Source organism: Canis lupus, chromosome 23 (genome assembly GCF_011100685.1).
Source record: "Canis lupus familiaris isolate Mischka breed German Shepherd chromosome 23, alternate assembly UU_Cfam_GSD_1.0, whole genome shotgun sequence".
In the NCBI taxonomy this organism is placed as follows: domain Eukaryota; kingdom Metazoa; phylum Chordata; class Mammalia; order Carnivora; family Canidae; genus Canis; species Canis lupus.
This window is the reverse complement of record NC_049244.1, coordinates 44,185,973-44,203,704: the sequence shown is the minus strand read 5'-3', so window position 1 is coordinate 44,203,704 and position 17,732 is coordinate 44,185,973. Positions and strand designations below refer to the sequence as shown.

General features: G+C 36.2%; 1 protein-coding gene and 1 long non-coding RNA gene across 3 annotated transcripts in view; one reads left to right on the top strand and one right to left on the bottom strand.

Moving 5' to 3' along the window:
* CPB1 (carboxypeptidase B1) overlaps nucleotides 1–5,320 on the bottom strand; it is a 34,125-nt gene extending 28,805 nt beyond the window's left edge. Inside the window, exons 1-2 of the mRNA NM_001003005.2 lie at nucleotides 5,240–5,320; nucleotides 5,055–5,130 (exon numbers count right to left, since the gene is read on the bottom strand). Of these exons, the coding sequence (NP_001003005.2) occupies nucleotides 5,055–5,130; nucleotides 5,240–5,310 (147 nt within the window). The 5' untranslated portion in view covers nucleotides 5,311–5,320. The remainder of the gene's footprint in view (nucleotides 1–5,054; nucleotides 5,131–5,239) is intronic.
* The window catches only part of LOC119865416, a 204,987-nt gene that overhangs the window by 73,568 nt on the left and 113,687 nt on the right, over nucleotides 1–17,732 (top strand). The window lies entirely within an intron of this gene.

Genomic DNA, 17,732 nt, shown 5'->3' with positions numbered 1-17,732 from the left:
CGTGTACTCAGGGGACTCCCCACTGCTAATATCTGCATCTCTGTGTTTTAAAACTCTTTCCCTTAGAACTGGAAAAAGCCAAGCTTAACAGCTTGCAGCAGGCAGGAGGTGGCAAAGAACTCTTTCTAGGGAAGTGCTCAACCAGAGAGCCCGGAAAGTGGATGTCTAAATACTCCAATTCTTTCATTTCTCAGGTGTAATAATTCTAAGATGTATGATTTACACCCTTTCCTAGAGTTTCTCTGTAGGATTAAGCTCTAGTTGTACTCCGTGGTAGGTGTCTTAATAGTGTCAGCGTTGTTGGGTTGCCTTCTCTTCTCTACATTACTCCTCACTTTTCTACCAGTGTTCCATGTACTTCCCAAATAAAATCTTTGCCATCAAATCTTTGTCTAAGATTCTGCTTTGAAGAATCTATATTAAGATGCTAGCTTTTCACTGAGAGCAGCATATACCTGCACAGGATATTGGTGATGGTTGTAATACAATCTTGAGTACATCTCGTACACTTCAGAATAGCTTAATTGCTTTAAATGGGTTTTCTTTGCAATATTAAGTTGAAACTTGCCTTTCCTAATCTCTTACTTCTTGCTTATTGGTCTCGACTCTCCTAAATATTGGGAGGTCAATCTCTTTCTATATATTTATCTGCATTTCTACATACATATCTACACACAAAACATATATATGTATGTGTATATATATATATATATATATATATATATATATATATATATATCTGTAGAGGGAGAGTGAGAGAGAAAGAGAGAGAAAGAGAGAGAGAGAGACTGAGAGAGAGACTTTTAAGATTATGCAGTGATTCTTTAAATAGGGTAGAGAAATCTCATGAAAATGTTTGACAGAAAACTTGCAGACCTAATCTGAGGTACCTTCAGGTTTCAGTTTGACACGGAGAAAATTGGTCAGGAAATATACCAACACCCAACACTATGAAGTTCTCCAGGTGTGATCACTATGATCTCCATTTACTAACTAACTATACTGGAGTTAATTCCCAGTGCTTCTTAGGATAAATGGAGCCAAAAATCAGGAGCAACTCTAAAGGCTCATAGATGTTTACCAATGCATCAATTATGGAGACAAATAATAAACTCAAAGTATTATCATAAGGAGATAAATATATATTTCAGTAATTACCAAGACCTCTGATTGAGATCTATATCTGAAATGTGGAAATAGAGCAAAACATATATGAGATATGGGGAATTGAATTATATGTTAATAAATTATAAAACTGAGGTTATAAAATTATAAATCCAGGAATCTGAGTTTAAAAAATCATAACATTTTTTGGAAGATAAAGGAATATCTTATGTGATAGCACTGTGGGAATGTCAACTTAATCAGCCATCTGGCTAATAACTGAAGAATCTTTCTTAAAATATATTAAAAACCAGCACAAAAGCAAGACAAAGTAGTATATATACTATAAATTCTTTTGGGCTTAGAAGAGAGTAAATATTTGTATTGGGGATCTTTGGTTCTTTACAAATTTGTTTCTTCACATTTCTTGCACTTGACTATAAGTTGAACATCTGATAGACTCTTCATTTATCTTATGGAATTTTCTTTTCCTCTTGGAAAAAGTGAGTTCTAATTGAGGCTTAGTTCCAGACAGCAGAGAGGAACTCAGGAGTAAAGTTCAATGGGAGCGATGGGAACACTGGAAGACTATAGCCATGTTACTCTGGGCATAGATTAACATGCAATTTACCATAGAAAAATAGAGTTCAAGAAAGTACAGAGAAAAGAGAATAGGTTTTATGGTTAATGTATCTAATAAAGGAACAAGTGCAATTCTGACTGCAAGGAGATGACATAAAACTCTTACTATATAATTACAGATGAAAAGAGGAGGCTGCTAGAGTCCCATGTGGTCACAGCTCTCCATTACATTCAGCTTGTAAAAGGATATGTTCAAAAGCTGGGAGGAAGGACACATGGCCAAGGATGAATACAAAGACTAGATGCCCTTGTAATGATCTTATCAGGAAGGCTACAGTCCAGAATATGCTGCACTTGCAAGATTGCTAAGGAGAATAAAAATATTCTTTTCATTCATGTTGGAAATAAAATGAATGAAGAAGAAACATGCAGTCCCATTGTTGGAGCTAAAGCATGATGTTTGCAGCTGGAAGAGAGAAAGTCACCCTATTTAACAATTGTTTGGCTTTTGTCTTTTCCAAAGGGATATACTATTTCTTGTTTCTTCTACTCAGGAGAGATGAAATTACCATAAGTAAAGAATTTGTCACATGTTATGATTTTTAGCAGGAATACCATCTTTGGAAAGAGAACATTGAGGCCTAAGATAAATGAAGAGAGAGGAGATTATACTGGCCATGGAAATTGCATTCAAAATTCCAGTTCTAAAGATGGTAATAATAAATACTTACCTAGGTCTCACTATTTTTAAGCTCTTTCTAAGTGCTTTACTTATATTAGGTCTTTTAAATCTCACAATACTATAAGGTAAATATTATTCTTCCTCTCACTTGACAAATGATAAAGTTGAGACTCAGAGGGGTGTTCAAGGTCCAGCTTGCAAGTAGTAGAACCAGGAATTGAACCCAGGAATCTGAGTCCAGATTCTCTGCTCTAGCCTATTGTAAAACGCTGAACTTTAGGTAACTAAAAAAATAACTGCACATCTGATTGCAGAACTTTTCTCAGCACTCTTGGAGGAATCAGAGCTTGAAGAAATCACTAAGGAGTAGAGGGGGTGAATCTTGGATTTCATAAATAGGAAGACAGGTGAATTCCAGAAGCAGGAGCTCCTGGGGCCTGGCATGGATTCTGGCAAAGCTGCAGAGTAAACTGGAAGCAGATGGATTGTGAATACTGAGAAAAGGAAGCTGTGATCCCTGGGAGCCAGCATGGTTTAAAGCAAGAGTAAGTCAGGCCTAATTAACTTCATCTTATTATTGAAAGAGACCACTAGCCTGATAGAATGCTGAATCTGGATCTTAGCAAAACATTTGACCAAGTCTCTGCATTTATAATCTTCTTTATGAGCTGGAAAGCACAGTTTTAGCTACAGCTAACAATAATGTGGGTAGTTGAGCAAACTTATTTGTGGATAGTTGGTTAATGCATGAGTTTCAATACTTAACACATTGGAAACTCATGATAAATATGTACTGAATGAATGAACCATAAAGGAGGCTTCTACTTCTGTGCTAACCCCTGATTGACTTAATATTTTTCTTTCTCAGAGACAAAGATAAAAGTTGGGAAGACATGCTTGTCAAACTTGCTGGTGATGCAAAGTTAGGGGGAAGAATTATTTCCTTGGATGACTGAATTTGTTTTTGAAATGATCCCAACATGCTGAAAACAGGCTATAAAGATAAATTTTAACAGGATAAATCTAAAATCCTGCATTTAGGTTAAAATAAATTAGGCAAGAAAAAATAATACCTTGTTTGAGGGTGATTCGTGTGAAAGAAGAATGACCTAATGGTTTCGATGGGACAATAGGTTTGTTATAAACTAAAATTATTCTATAATTTTCAAGATGTTGAAAAGAATCTCAAGCCCCTCTAATAAATGTGTGCTTTATAGATGAAGATAGGGAATGGTCCTGTAATATGTATTAATCAGGGCATACCTAGAAGTCTTTTGTCAATTCAGAAAGCCACATTTTAAAAAAGAGATATAGACAGAAAGATTGAACTATATCCAGAGGTGACCAGAATGATCAGGTGTATATATACCAGTGTTAAGAGAGATTATAGAAGGCCTGGAAAAAATAAATCTTAGAGGTGAGAACATACTTGGCTTAGCTAGGTCCAATGGACCAAAGTTAGAGAAGGTAGCTTTCAGCTTCATGTAACAATTAGAATGACTAATAAGGCAGATGTTCTACCCTGAAAAGCAGTATTCCTGCCATCCCTGGAGATACTCAAACAGGTTATATTAGGGCTAGCCACCAGAGATGGTATTTCTATGGAGTAAATTCCAGATTTGAGTGGAAAGCTAGAATAAATGACTTTATTTTCTTTCATTTCTAAACTTTCGGATGTTTCAGATTATGATACTGTACCTTCTTTTTTCTCCCATATCTTTTTTTAAATAAAGATTTTATTAATTTATTCATGAGAGACACAGAGAGAGGCAGAGACATAGGCAGAGGGAGAAGCAGGCTCCCGTGGGGAGCCTGATGCGGGAGTTGATCCCAGGATGCTGGGATCATGACCTGAACCAAAGGTAGATGTTCAACCACTGAGCCATACAGGTGCCCCATTTTCTCCCATATCTTAAAAGCAAAAAGAAAAAAATTCTATAAAAAGATAGAAAGGTAGATAGATAGATATAAATAGCTGGATATTTAGGGACTAGCAAATTATTTTGGTTTATATTTTATGAAGATACATGTTTGGCCCAAGTGAACTATTTGTGGTCAGCAATAGCTTCCAGCTAACTAGATATATAATTAAAAATATCATTTCTCATGCCATATACAGTGGGGTTTTTTTTAAGTAGCATAGAGATTTTGGTTTCTTGAAAGTAAAAGAAAAATATGGAAATCACTCATGGCTTTTTACCTCTTTTGCCCCCACCCTTCATGTCATATCATTAAGAGGGCCGAATCAAGGTCATGAAAATTCAAGCTGTTTGATTTGGAATGAAAGAAAATCAAAGGGAACAGATGATACATGGGATGTGGAAATGAATTTCAAGTTGGACAGAAGCCCAGTTTTTCAGTAATATCCAAGTTGATCATTTTTCACTTTTGCCTTAGAAGGGAAATGACTGTACATTAGATGTTGTGTGACCTTTGCGACAGTTCCAACTCATCTAGTTGTCATGTCCTGTCAGCTCCTTAAAAAGTTGCCATGGATTTATAATCCTATAGGGCTATGGCAATCTAATTTAGGCAGAAAAAGAAGGTATTGTGGCATTGAATGTTTCTCAAGTTATTTCTTGCTATGGTTAGTATTTTAGTCATTCTTCCTTTGATGGAGTCACAGTGCACGCTAAGATTTTAAAGTAAGTGTGAAGCAAACCTATATTACAGGATTGTTATTTACCTGGGTGGTGCTGGCCAATGTATGGAGTAAGTTGATATGATTTTCATCTTCAACATTGACGCGGAACACCTTCTCACTGAATGGTGAGATAGTAGAAGAAGAGACAATTTATAGTTGGGTAATGCATTCAAATTTGGGGGACAGCAAGGAAGAGGACTTGCTCATTTAAAGAGTTTCTTACTTACCCTTCAAAGTGCTCACCAGAATAGTGAGCAGATGCTAGGGCCAAAGTCACAAGAATCAAGAACGCCAACATTGTGACTGACTGACTAGGTCCTTTGGATGTTTTTTACCTGCTTTTATAATCCAAAGTGTTCTTTGTTTTCTTCTTCTGATTGCAGATAGGCACTATCAAATCTTGATTAATGGTTTTCCTGGCATTGTTGCCTTGGTAGCTCTGTAAAGTCTGGGAGGATATCTCTCTCAACACCTGTGAATACAGAGCAAATAATCTCAACTTCAGCCTATCTAATGTGGGTGTCAGACCTTGAATAGTTTGGTGATAAATGAGTTTTAAATAAAATACATTTTGTAGTCTTTTTTTAGTAGTATTTTTTTTTCATTTTGAATTGAGAATTACATACTATAAATTATATAGATTTAAGTGTAACAATTGATGAGTTTCGACAAATGCATATACTCATGTAACAAAGATCCCAGTCAAGGTATAGAACATTTCTATCACTCTAAGAAGTTCTTTTGAGCACCTTTCCAGTCTCTTCCTGGATTCCCCTCAGGCAATCACCATTTGGATCTCTAGCTTCATACATTAATCTTGCTTATACCAAAACTTGTGTAAATAAGGTCATATCATAAATACTCCTGTCTGGCTTCTTTCATTCAAGATACTATTTTTGAGATATATTAATATTTTTATTTGCATTATTATAATATTCTTCATTAATAATAAGTAACATTTCATTTTATGAATATACCACAATCTGTTTATCCATATTCCTGTGGATGGCTATTTGTGTTGTATCCAATTTTGTGTTCTTATGAATAAAGCTGCAGTAAACATTTTTGTACAGAACTTTTTTTGACATATGTTTTCACTTTGCAGGAGGTAAAGATCTGAGTGGAATTGCTAAATATTATTGTAGGTGAGGGTTTAACATTACAAGATTCTGCCAAATATTTTGTACAGTAGTTGTCCCATATTAAGCTCTTACCAGTACACAGTGGCTCTCCGTTTTCTCCCAACATTTTGGTATTAATTAGTCTTTAATTTTGACAATTCTAGTGGATGTGCAGTGGTTTATAATTGTGATTTTATTTTGTATTCCCTGATATTAATATCTTTTATATATTTATAGACCATTTGTAAATCCTTTTTTGTGAAGCATCTATTGAAGTCACCTGCCTTTTTAAAGAAATTGGTTATTTGGCTTTATATTATTGCATTGTAGCAGTTCTTTATATACTCTGGATACAAGTGCTTTATTAGAAATATATATCACAAACATTTCTTCTCAGTATGTGGCTTTCATTTTCTCAATTCTATTGATGAGCAGAAGTTTTAAATTTTGATGAAGCTTCAGTTTGTCTATGTTCATGCCTTTTATATTCTTTCCAAGAAATCTTTCCTTATCCCAAGGTCTCAAACATATTTACCTACATTTTCTTATAAGAGCTTTGTCATTTAGGTCTTACATATGGTGTAAGGCAGGGATCAACAAAATCTTCAACAATGGATATCTGGTAGATCCAGTACTATATCTAGAGAAGTCTTCTTTACCAATTTAATTACTTTGGTTTCTGTGCCAAAATTCATTTGGCCATATATGTGTGGTGTAACTTTGGACTTTATATTATGTTCCGTTGATGTATTTGTCTAGTTTTCTACAACTATTATGATGTCTTGATTATTATCCTTTAGAGTAAGTCTTAAGGCCAAATAGTATGTAAATCCCCCAACTTTGTTCTTTTCCCAGTTTGATTCCAAATACTTTACATTTACATTTATATTTTAGTATCAACCTATCAATTTCTATGAAATATCTTGCTGGAATTTTGATCAGGATTGCACTGAATCTATAGATCAATTTGTGAAGAACTGGTATAATTACAATATTTAGTCTTTCAACTCATACACATGCTGTCTCTGTACATTAATTTTGGTCTCTGTCAAAAAACGGAAGAGTCTGAAATTTTATCCTACCTACAAGATATAAAGTTATTCTGCCACAAAGTTATTCATAGATACTGGCAGAAGACATGAAACTTCTGGGCCAGAATCAAAAGGCTTTATTATGCATGACATAGGAGGTAGTGTAGACTTTTTTTTTCTTTTAAAAAGATTTTATGTATTTATTCATTAGAGACACAGAGAGAAGCAGAGACATAGGCAGAGGGAGAAGCAGGCTCCTCGTGGGGAGCCTGATGTGAGACTTGATCTTGGGACCCCAGGATCACACCCTGAGAGGAAGGCAGATGCTCAACCACTGAGCCACCCAAGTGTCCCAATAGTGAAGACTTTGTTTGTGTCACTCCTCTAATTTCCCAGTCCCATGGAGGATGATGTGACCGTATCTCAGCTGGATACTGGGTACAGAGGTTTGTGTCACAGTTGAGGGATATTGAGTTTAGGAAACTCTCAATCTCATGAGGGGGCTGCTAGCAAATCTGCTCAACCTTTACCCCTTAGAGGAGATATTAGCTTTATTGCCCTAGAGGGCTAACAGAACTTCCCTTTGCCCCAAAGGGAGATGTCATTTCTATCTTCCAAGCTGTTTGCTATATAAACATTTTTGAAAAGATAGTCCAGAATAAAAGCTGTCACAGGATGTGCAGAAACAGAGGGATCCATGGAGAATTCTCTCAACAATACCTACCCTTTTACACTCTTGACTTCTGGTGAATTTTCTCATGAGCATACTACTGTGTTGGTCGGTCTGATTAGTCTGACTGACAGTGGCTAGGACCAAATTCATTTTATCTAATGTGACGTTTAATTAAGGTTAGTATCAACAGGACTCTAAGCAGCATGATGAAACCATTCTGTAACATTGGCCTCAGCTATTCCTCTCCAGGGTATCAGACCCAACCAGCTGAACAGGTTCCATAAACCATCAGTGTTTGCTTTAGAAAGCCAGGTAGCTTTCTTCTTCAGTTTCAGTATTGACTATTTCACTTCCCCTGAGGCAATACTACAGTTACAACAGGATCTGTTAGCTACTGCACAAATTCTACCATGGCCTGCAAAGAGAGAGTCTAAGGCATTTCTACCACGCATAACAGTCCTGGTCTAAATGAAAGAAAAAACTCATTATTCATACAACTGAAGTGCTCAGCAGTACTGCAGGCTTCACAAGTTCAGTTGATGATATATATTATACCCAGATCTCTCTTTTTGGTGAATTCCACCATGTGATAACAAGATGGTCATTAATAGGTTCAGTTTTATATACTACTTAATTGACAGTTCTATTGGAAAGATAGTTTCTTATCAAAAATTCTAACCCAGATCTTCAGATTAAATCTTAGTGGACTGACTTGGCACATTCACTTCTGTATCCTTGAGGCAATTCTGTAGTCAGGATGATGGGATGGGCTGATTGGCCAGACCTAAGTCATTTGACTACCCTTAGAACCTTAACATACACCCCATGCAAAAAATCGCATATAGCTATTACTTCTGCTTTTGCCACGCTTCCCAGGATGAATCTTGAACAGTCCTCACTTGTATTTGTCACCAGCTCCTAAGTCAAAGTCAAGATCTTATGTTAGTGCCCTAGCTTCAAGAGAGGCTGGGAAAGTAAGATTTCAAACTTTAACTTTCATAGTGGGAGCCTTGTATAGCTCTTTACCTAGAGCATTCTCCACACTTAGAGAAGGGGCTGAGATCTGGATGGTTAAAAGGAATGACAGATATACACTAAAAGGGGACATAATCATTTGTGGGTGATGTGTGGTCTTGTACTTGGAACTTTAAGCACACTAGACAGTTTATTTTAGTTGATGCTTTGTGAATGCAAGTGGAGGGCAATTAGGGTTTTCAGTTAATAATTAAAATTTGTTTTTGTTAATTGTAATAATTTTTTCATAGATACTGAAATTTCTGCTTCCAATCTCATGTTTATATATTTAAATTCTTTTTAATCCACAGCTTGGTGATTAATAAGCCCAGAGGCACCTTTATGTCTCTTTGTGTTTCATGTAACAGCATGAGATTTTGGAGAGTCTGTAAACTGCCCCATAGTGTTATAATTCATCCTATATGATGTCTTACAGTTTCTGGAAAAGCATTTCTCCAAACACATTCCATGGTGTTAAATAGGAAAGGGTTCTGAGGTCAAATGTGTTTGCTTTATACTAAAACAAGCAAGCTCCTTTAGTGTAGGGCTTTTTAGAGTCTTTAATATGTATGGTAAATCATCAAAAAGGGACTCTGACAGCATTTCCCAAATGTATCTCACAATAGAGTGCCAGGTTTGTTAAGTCTAAGTAGAATTGGAAGACTTAGGACCATTGCTGCATTCAAGTATGTGGCTGTGAAACATCTTTCTTCAAACGCATCAGTTAGGACCAGTGATTTTGGGAACACATTTTGGGAAACTCTAGACTGAGTTCACAAATGGAATCACATTAAATTAAAAGTTTGGTTCTATGGATTCTTGGTGTGTTTTGTACAAGGCCAAAGAATTTATTGTGATTTCAACGTTAAGGTCACTAGGTTAAGTGCTATGGAGTATTTAGAGATGAAAAGGGCTTGATTTCTGCTCTTCAAACCCTGCTGTGCCAGACATGCAAGTGGTTAGGCACAAATATTAAAGGAATAGTTTTCTTAACATCTTCCTTCTTTGTTTTAGAGCATGGGTTTAACAATTGGGTCAGTTGATGATTCTGAGTAAATCATTCTCTCAGCTTGCATGCTGTATAGAACCAGTGGGTGAGAACTCTTCTTCACTGTTAACAGACTGAAAGATACATGGGAGAGAGATAAATTAGGGAATGTGTAATTTCTGTTAAGTGAGAGAAAACAATTTTAAAGACTTGGGGGAGTCCAAGTACTTTGTACATGTATTTGTGTCTGTTGATATTAAATAGAAATTTTATATAAAACTTTTTTTTTCAGAAATCTATAATCATCATCAACATTATCGTATTCTATCATCATTGTTAGACAATTTACAATGAAAGGAGAACTTTGGTGTTTCCATTCTGATGTTACAATGGGATTTTAGGTGATAGAGGGGAAGCTCCTGAAAGCTCCAGAAAGAGTTAGCTTTTGCTTTTGTTTGCATCTAATTAAGACAACTGATTAGTTCAGTCAAGTTAGGGAAAATTCTGCTAAATCCTTATCTTAACTGAACTGCCTGGTTGGTTGTGAAGCAACTAGAATTTCCCTGTAACTTGATGGGTATAACTGATTGATGACCTGATATTTTGGTATTGCCCCAAGGAGGGCAAAAACAACCGGAAAATGCTATCCAGGTGCACCAATGGCCTGTTAGCTTTGTGTAATTATATTTAATATTCGAATAAACTGCTATTTTATGGATATGAAGAGGGAAGCTAGTAAACATTTTCTTGGCAGGTTTTCTCTCTGGCATCTACTGATGTTGATATATGTTTATATATATGTTTTTAAACATGATTATCATCATTAATGGGTATTGTCTACATATCTCTGGGGGAAATAGTGTTTGTTACTGAATTGCAGACCAGTATTTTTGAAAGCTGGAAGATAAACAGGACTATTTCATCCCATAAATCTTACCACCTGACTCATCAATTTGAGATTCCTTATTGAAACAAGGAAAACATCTTTAATCAAGCAAATATTTGGAAACTGCAAACATATTTCTATTTGGAATTTGGGAGATAATTAAAATGGACAGGTTATGATTGATTAACTCTTGAAGAATGGGTTAGTTCAAAGGTAGTTTGTTCTCTTTCTATCCTTATGTCAACACTCCATCAACAAGAATTAAGGAAACAGCATAACTAGGCTCCAGCTCCTTGCTGAGGGCAATTAATCAGGACAGAAGAGTGGGGAGGTAAATTGGAATGGTTCCAAATAAATTAACCTGTTTTTGTACCTACATTTATCTTTGTTAATTCTTATAGACCATCTTAATATTTTGATATTTGTGTATTAGATTATGGATTTTTAGGAAGAAATTCCAAGGTCTTTTAATTATTAAATGAATAAATTAAATATTGTATTTCTATATTAACATCTTTATGGAAACAAACTTGTAAGAAGATGTACATTTCTACCTTTAATTCAAATACAAGAAATGTTTGTTTTATGCTAGTTTGTAAGGTAGTGGGGAATTACCTTTTTCTTAAAATGCTGTGACACTTTAAAGTTCTTCAAAACTTTTTGAGGAAATGGCAAGATTTTAATAAATAAATGTTAATATAAAATGCTGTATGGGTAGAGAAATAAAAGCATAAAATCATTTCAAAAAAGAAATATCGATATTTTCTGACAAGCTGTTTAATATTTACCTGATATGAATCTTCAAAAATGTCTGTGTTCTACTTTGCATGGCTCCAGTTCAATTTCAATTTATTCTTAAAATTAGTTTGGAAGGGCAGCCTCCAGAGACACAGATAATGCAGCTGATGCTGTCATTTGGCAGTCTGGTTCTAACTACCAGATTGTTTTTTTCTGTTCCCAGATTCTAACTCATTGAGAATCTTGTGTTTCTATTATATTACTATGAAGTCATTTGATAGGCTAACCGTATGACGACCAGTCTGGTTGACATTTGAGGGTAGGTTGACAGTAGATTCTCCTGGAGTCATTTGAAAAAGTTGGCATTTAAGTGCTTAGAAAGATAATCAGTACTTGGATTAGCACTTGGATTTTCACCCTTTAAGAGGGATATATATATATTTTAAGAGGGATATATTTTAATGTTGGAATGTTCTATAGTCCCTTTGAAGAACTAGATATCTTATCACCATACTTTAAAATAATAAAATCCTTCCAAATAATTTTGAGAATTAAATACCTAAATTGACACCTTGATTGAAATTTTAAAAAAGATTCAGAATCTTTGATTATTCAGTTTTCTTTTACCTTCGAAGTTTTGGTCTCCAAATGCAAGGAGGGTTGAGGTTGCTTCACAATTAATGACCTAATTTTGCAGCACTGCATGCTGTTCCCCAACATTGATCTGACTTGGAGGCAAGTCGGTTAAACATGATGTCAGCAGGAATTATTTTGACAGCTGCCAGAAGCAGTAACATAAGGCTCAAGAAGTTTTCATTTTAGAATGTGGTAGCCTAGAATATTGATCTGTATACATATTAATGGGCAATCAAGGATGGTAGTACAGTGTTCGAGAGAAGAAACTACAAAGAAAAGTCATCACATTAATCAAACAAAACACCAGTTTTCTCAGGAAAATATTGGAAGGTAAGACTGAAACACATGAAATGTCCCTGCTAACTTCAAATTAGACCAGCAGAATCAAAAGCACATTCTTCCTTTTGATGGTGTCTGGTATTGCTTTACTGCCCTGAGTAGTGATTCCAAACTATATGAAATGCCATTCCTGATACGTGGAGTATTGGCTGTTGACAGGTCCTCCTTAATTTGAGGAGAGTGCCTTTGTGGTTGGGCTATAGTTTTCATTTTCAGGATTGATGATCCAGCATCAGATTATATGATAAACTTGCTCAAAGTATGGTCTTGTGTTTTCGAACACTGTTAGAAACATTCAGTGTCTGCATTTCAGAATGGTAACACAAGGATAAATCAAATAGCAAATTAAATTTAGGTGTGCCATCTGCTGCCTTTGTTTTATGAATTCCAGCCCATAGGACATTGACTGGGCATGAATGTATAAGCCATTGTCTTTTACTGTTGGACTTACTACAAATATTGGACAAATGTTCATCCATGCTATCAATCTTCTTGGAAACAGTAAAATTCAGCAAAAGTGAATTTTTTTTTTTAGTTGTTGTGAGTTTTTTGTTTTAATAAAAATGAACCACAACAGAAGAAAAAACAGCATGTATTCGTTTCTCCGAGTGCAACATCTCAGCAGGCTTTAGGAACTCATCCACAAGGGGTAAATTGTCTAATGCGTAATTGTAAGCAGAACTGTAAAAAGCCATATTAGGTTTCCATGATTTTATTCTCTTCTTCTGGTAAAAGGTCATTACTTCTCCCTGGGCCTCTAATGGTTAAGCCTTTTACAACTTTTTCATTGCCAAGAAAGTTCTTGATTTCTTCTGCTGGTGACTCTTATGACATGTCTTTACTGCATAGTGGTTTCTGTAAGACATTAAGGTTTTCCAATGTTTCTGAGGAAATTTTTTAAATATTCCTTTAACACTTAAGCTTTAAAAAGTATCCACTTTTGGAGGGAGTATACAGATTTTTTGGGGGGAAGTTTAATATAAAGTATGAATTTATAGACATGAAATTACCTTTTGGTGCTATCATTTAGAAGCATTTTAAACTTTTGATATCTATTCCTACCTAGTCTGATTTTGATATCTATTCCGACCTAGTTTGATATCTATTCCTACCTGTTCTGCTGCAGTGGTTACCAGGACGAATAAGAGCTGCTTTTCAAGGACTTTTGTAGATTTTTAGCTAACACCATAAAATGAATTCTCTATTTCTGAGGCTAATAAAAGTCTTAATGATATGTGCATCCAACAGATGGGACAGAGGGCTATTTTGGCAGTGGGCAGTTGAAATCTGCCCTCAGTTGTTTGTGTAAGGCTCTCACTAAAGTCAATAAAAGGTAATTTTCACACACAATTTAATTCAGAGTATAAAATGTGGGGAAGAGTAGCTGGTTTAAGTCCAATGGGCATAAGGGTAGCATTTGGTAAAAGTTTTGTTTGATGGCAAATTTTAACTGACAGACAAGTTGATCAAGAGAAATACAGGAGCAGGTCACAAATTGTGGAAAATGGCAGGGCTTCAGAGGCAAAGCAAGGGCACAGTTGAAATAATTATCCTCAACATCTCTGGCATAAACCTTGATGATTAAAAAAAAAAAAAAGCCAGACTCTTTCTCTCTCTCTTTTTTTGTTCCCAGTTTTCTTCCTTTTTTCACTCTCTCCCTTATACACATTTTTTAAACCATATATCTGCTCATGTTTCTACTTAGCATGTTATCCAACAAAGAAACTGTTCACATAAATCAATACCACCGTGTGGGAACATCATGATGGGCATTAGGCAGATCCAGAATATGTACTCCAGCCATGTAGGGTTAGGTGTGTGGCTCAGACCTCCTGATATGACAGAAGGACTCCTTATATTCTTCCTGGTTGGGTGAGGGGATATGATGTTTAATGCAAATAAAGCTTAAAGGAGCCGACAATCTAGAGACAGATTCATAGATGAAAATTATGCATAGAAACCATTAGTGATCCATCAAAATCCTAGAGAAGAACACAGGCAACACCCTTTTTGAACTCGGCCATAGTAACTTCTTGCAAGATACATCCACGAAGGCAAAAGAAACAAAAGCAAAAATGAACTATTGGGACTTCATCAAGATAAGAAGCTTTTGCACAGCAAAGGATACAGTCAACAAAACTCAAAGACAACCTACAGAATGGGAGAAGATATTTGCAAATGACATATCAGATAAAGGGCTAGTTTCCAAGATCTATAAAGAACTTCTTAAACTCAACACCAAAGAAACAAACAATCCAATCATGAAATGGGCAAAAGAGATGAACAGAAATCTCACAGAAGAAGACATAGACATGGCCAACATGCACATGAGAAAATGCTCTGCATCACTTGCCATCAGGGAAATACAAATCAAAACCACAATGAGATACCACCTCACACCAGTGAGAATGGGAAAAATTAACAAGGCAGGAAACAACAAATGTTGGAGAGGATGTGGAGAAAAGGGAACCCTCTTACACTGTTGGTGGGAATGTGAACTGGTGCAGCCACTCTGGAAAACTGTGTGGAGGTTCCTCAAACAGTTAAAAATATACCTGCCCTACGACCCAGCAATTGCACTGTTGGGGATTTACCCCAAAGATACAAATGCAATGAAACGCCGGGACACCTGCACCCCGATGTTTCTAACAGCAATGGCCACGATAGCCAAACTGTGGAAGGAGCCTCGGTGTCCAACGAAAGATGAATGGATAAAGAAGATGTGGTTTATGTATACAATGGAATATTACTCAGCTATTAGAAATGACAAATACCCACCATTTGCTTCAACGTGGATGGAACTGGAGGGTATTATGCTGAGTGAAGTAAGTCAGTCGGAGAAGGACAAACATTATATGTTCTCATTCATTTGGGGAATATAAATAATAGTGAAAGGGAAAATAAGGGAAGGGAGAAGAAATGTGTGGGAAATATCAGAAAGGGAGACAGAACATAAAGACTGCTAACTCTGGGAAACGAACTAGGGGTGGTAGAAGGGGAGGAGGGCGGGGGGTGGGAGTGAATGGGTGACGGGCACTGGGTGTTATTCTGTATGTTAGTAAATTGAACACCAATAAAAAAAATAAAAAAAAAAAAAAAAAAAAAAAAAAAAAAAAAAAAAAAAAAGAAACCATTAGTGACGGCTTTTTCATGCACTCTTTAAATGATTTTTTGTGATTTATTCATATTAATAGCTTACATGTATTTTGGGAATAATATTTAAAAAGTCAACAATGTTTTTAACATGCATTATTTTATCTGTTGGCTGATGAGCTCTGAATGTGGTTTAAATGTATGCATTGCATGGCATGCTTGGGTGGCTCATTGGGTTAAGCATCTGCCTTCAGCTCAGATCATAGTCCCAGGGTCCTGGGATTGAGCCCTGCATCAGGAACCTTGCTGAGCACGGAGCCTGCTTCTCCCTCTGCCTCTGCTTACTGCACCCTCTGCTTGTGCTTTGTCTCTTTCTCTCTCTCTCTCAAATAAATAAATAAAATCTTAAAAAAATAAATGTATGCATGGGAGGTATGCAGTACAGGTTTGTATTCTGGCTCATTTATTATTAAATCTTTGAAGGCAGGTACTGTATAACTCTATACACCAAGAATATATGTCAAATGAGAAATGACTTTATAGTCATGGAAGTAGTAAGATTTTGTTAGACTACTGCAGGTTTTCTCAGTCTTATCACTGTTGACATTTTGGGCTGGATAATTCTTGATTGTTCAGGCTGTCCTGTGCATTGTAGGTGTTTAGTACTATCCTCTGAGAGTACTGATTAGGTGCCAGTAGTAATTTCCCTATTCCCTCTGAGTTGTGGCAACCAAAAATGTCTTTAGACGTTGCCTAATGTCTCCTCAGGGCTAAATTTCTCCTATTGAGAAGCATTGGCCCACTGATAGGATAAGCTTGTTTCCAAATCTAGCTAAGGCTTCCTTGAGCTTTAGTAAGATTGTAGACATAGATGGAGAAACAAATCAGGAAAAATTATATGTGTAGTATGTTTAGATTATAACATTGGTCATAACTTTTTGATGGCTCCACCAACATACCTAAGAACCTATTAAAGCATTAAATTACAAGACAGTATCAGCAACAATGAGGTACTTACATGCTAACATGAAAACTATGCTTGCTCCAATAGATTATTCTTGGAGTTGTGCAGAACAGGGAGAGAGTTTGGCAGCCTTATAGGCAGCTGCAGTTTTGTGAGATGAAATGGAACAACTTTACCCAGGGTAGAAGAAATCCTGCAGCATGGCTTGAAGAGTGGAAGCTGAGATTGACAAGTTGGCTACAAAGAGGGCAGAAGTTATTGAGTGAGAGGCTTTTCTTGAATAGAGCTATTTAGATTTCTTCAATATGCCATGCATTCATTCCATCTAAACATCTGCAAGTGCTTCCTTCCAGTCCCTCAGGGAAATTGAGTTCCCTGCACAGTCCAGCTGAGCCTGGAGGCTGTGACCATAATAAATAGACTGTATGCCTCTTATTATTCCTCATCTTTCCTGGGCTCGATTCTTTCTACCCTTTCCAGGTGAAGATGAGCTGGGACAGGAACAACCAGGACCTGGGTACTAATGTCTCCTTCCTTTCTGTTAGTTATGATAAACTATCTCCCAAAAGTGAAGTGAGGAAGAGGGACTCATTTCTTGCTAATTATTGTCACTTTATGATCCAAGTAAATGACTTTTGTTATCCTTGACATTTTCCCATAGACTATGGAACATTCTGGACTTTGGCCTGTTTAATACTGTTTGTTAGTTAAAATCTATGCGAGCACTAGACATTTGTCCTTACTACGTTCTTTTATCCTTTCATCCTTAACACATATTTTAAAAAGAAAACTCCTTATTTAAAATTTTAAAGAACTAATACAATTTGCTAATTTCTGAGTTATGGAATTATTTTTTTTAAGATTTTATTTATTTATTCATGAGAAAGAGAGAGAGAGGGGCAGAGACAAGCAGGGGGAGAAGCAGGCTCCATGCAGGGAGCCCGGCGTGGGACTCGATCCCAGGTCTCCAGGGTCAGGCTCCAGGCTGAAGGCAGCGCTAAACCGCTGAGCAACCTGGGCTGCCCTGAGTTATGGAATTCTTAAAAGTGTATAACTGCTCACTAGGTGATTTTAAAAGAGGGTACTTTCAAGACTGTAGTGAATGGTGCATTTTCATTTGAAATGAGACTCTGCTTTAGTGAGAGTTGGAATGTAGATGCTGAAATACATTTCAGAGGTAGATTATGGTTAATTGTCGAAAGCCTGCTTAAGTGTTCAGATATTTTTGATAATAGAT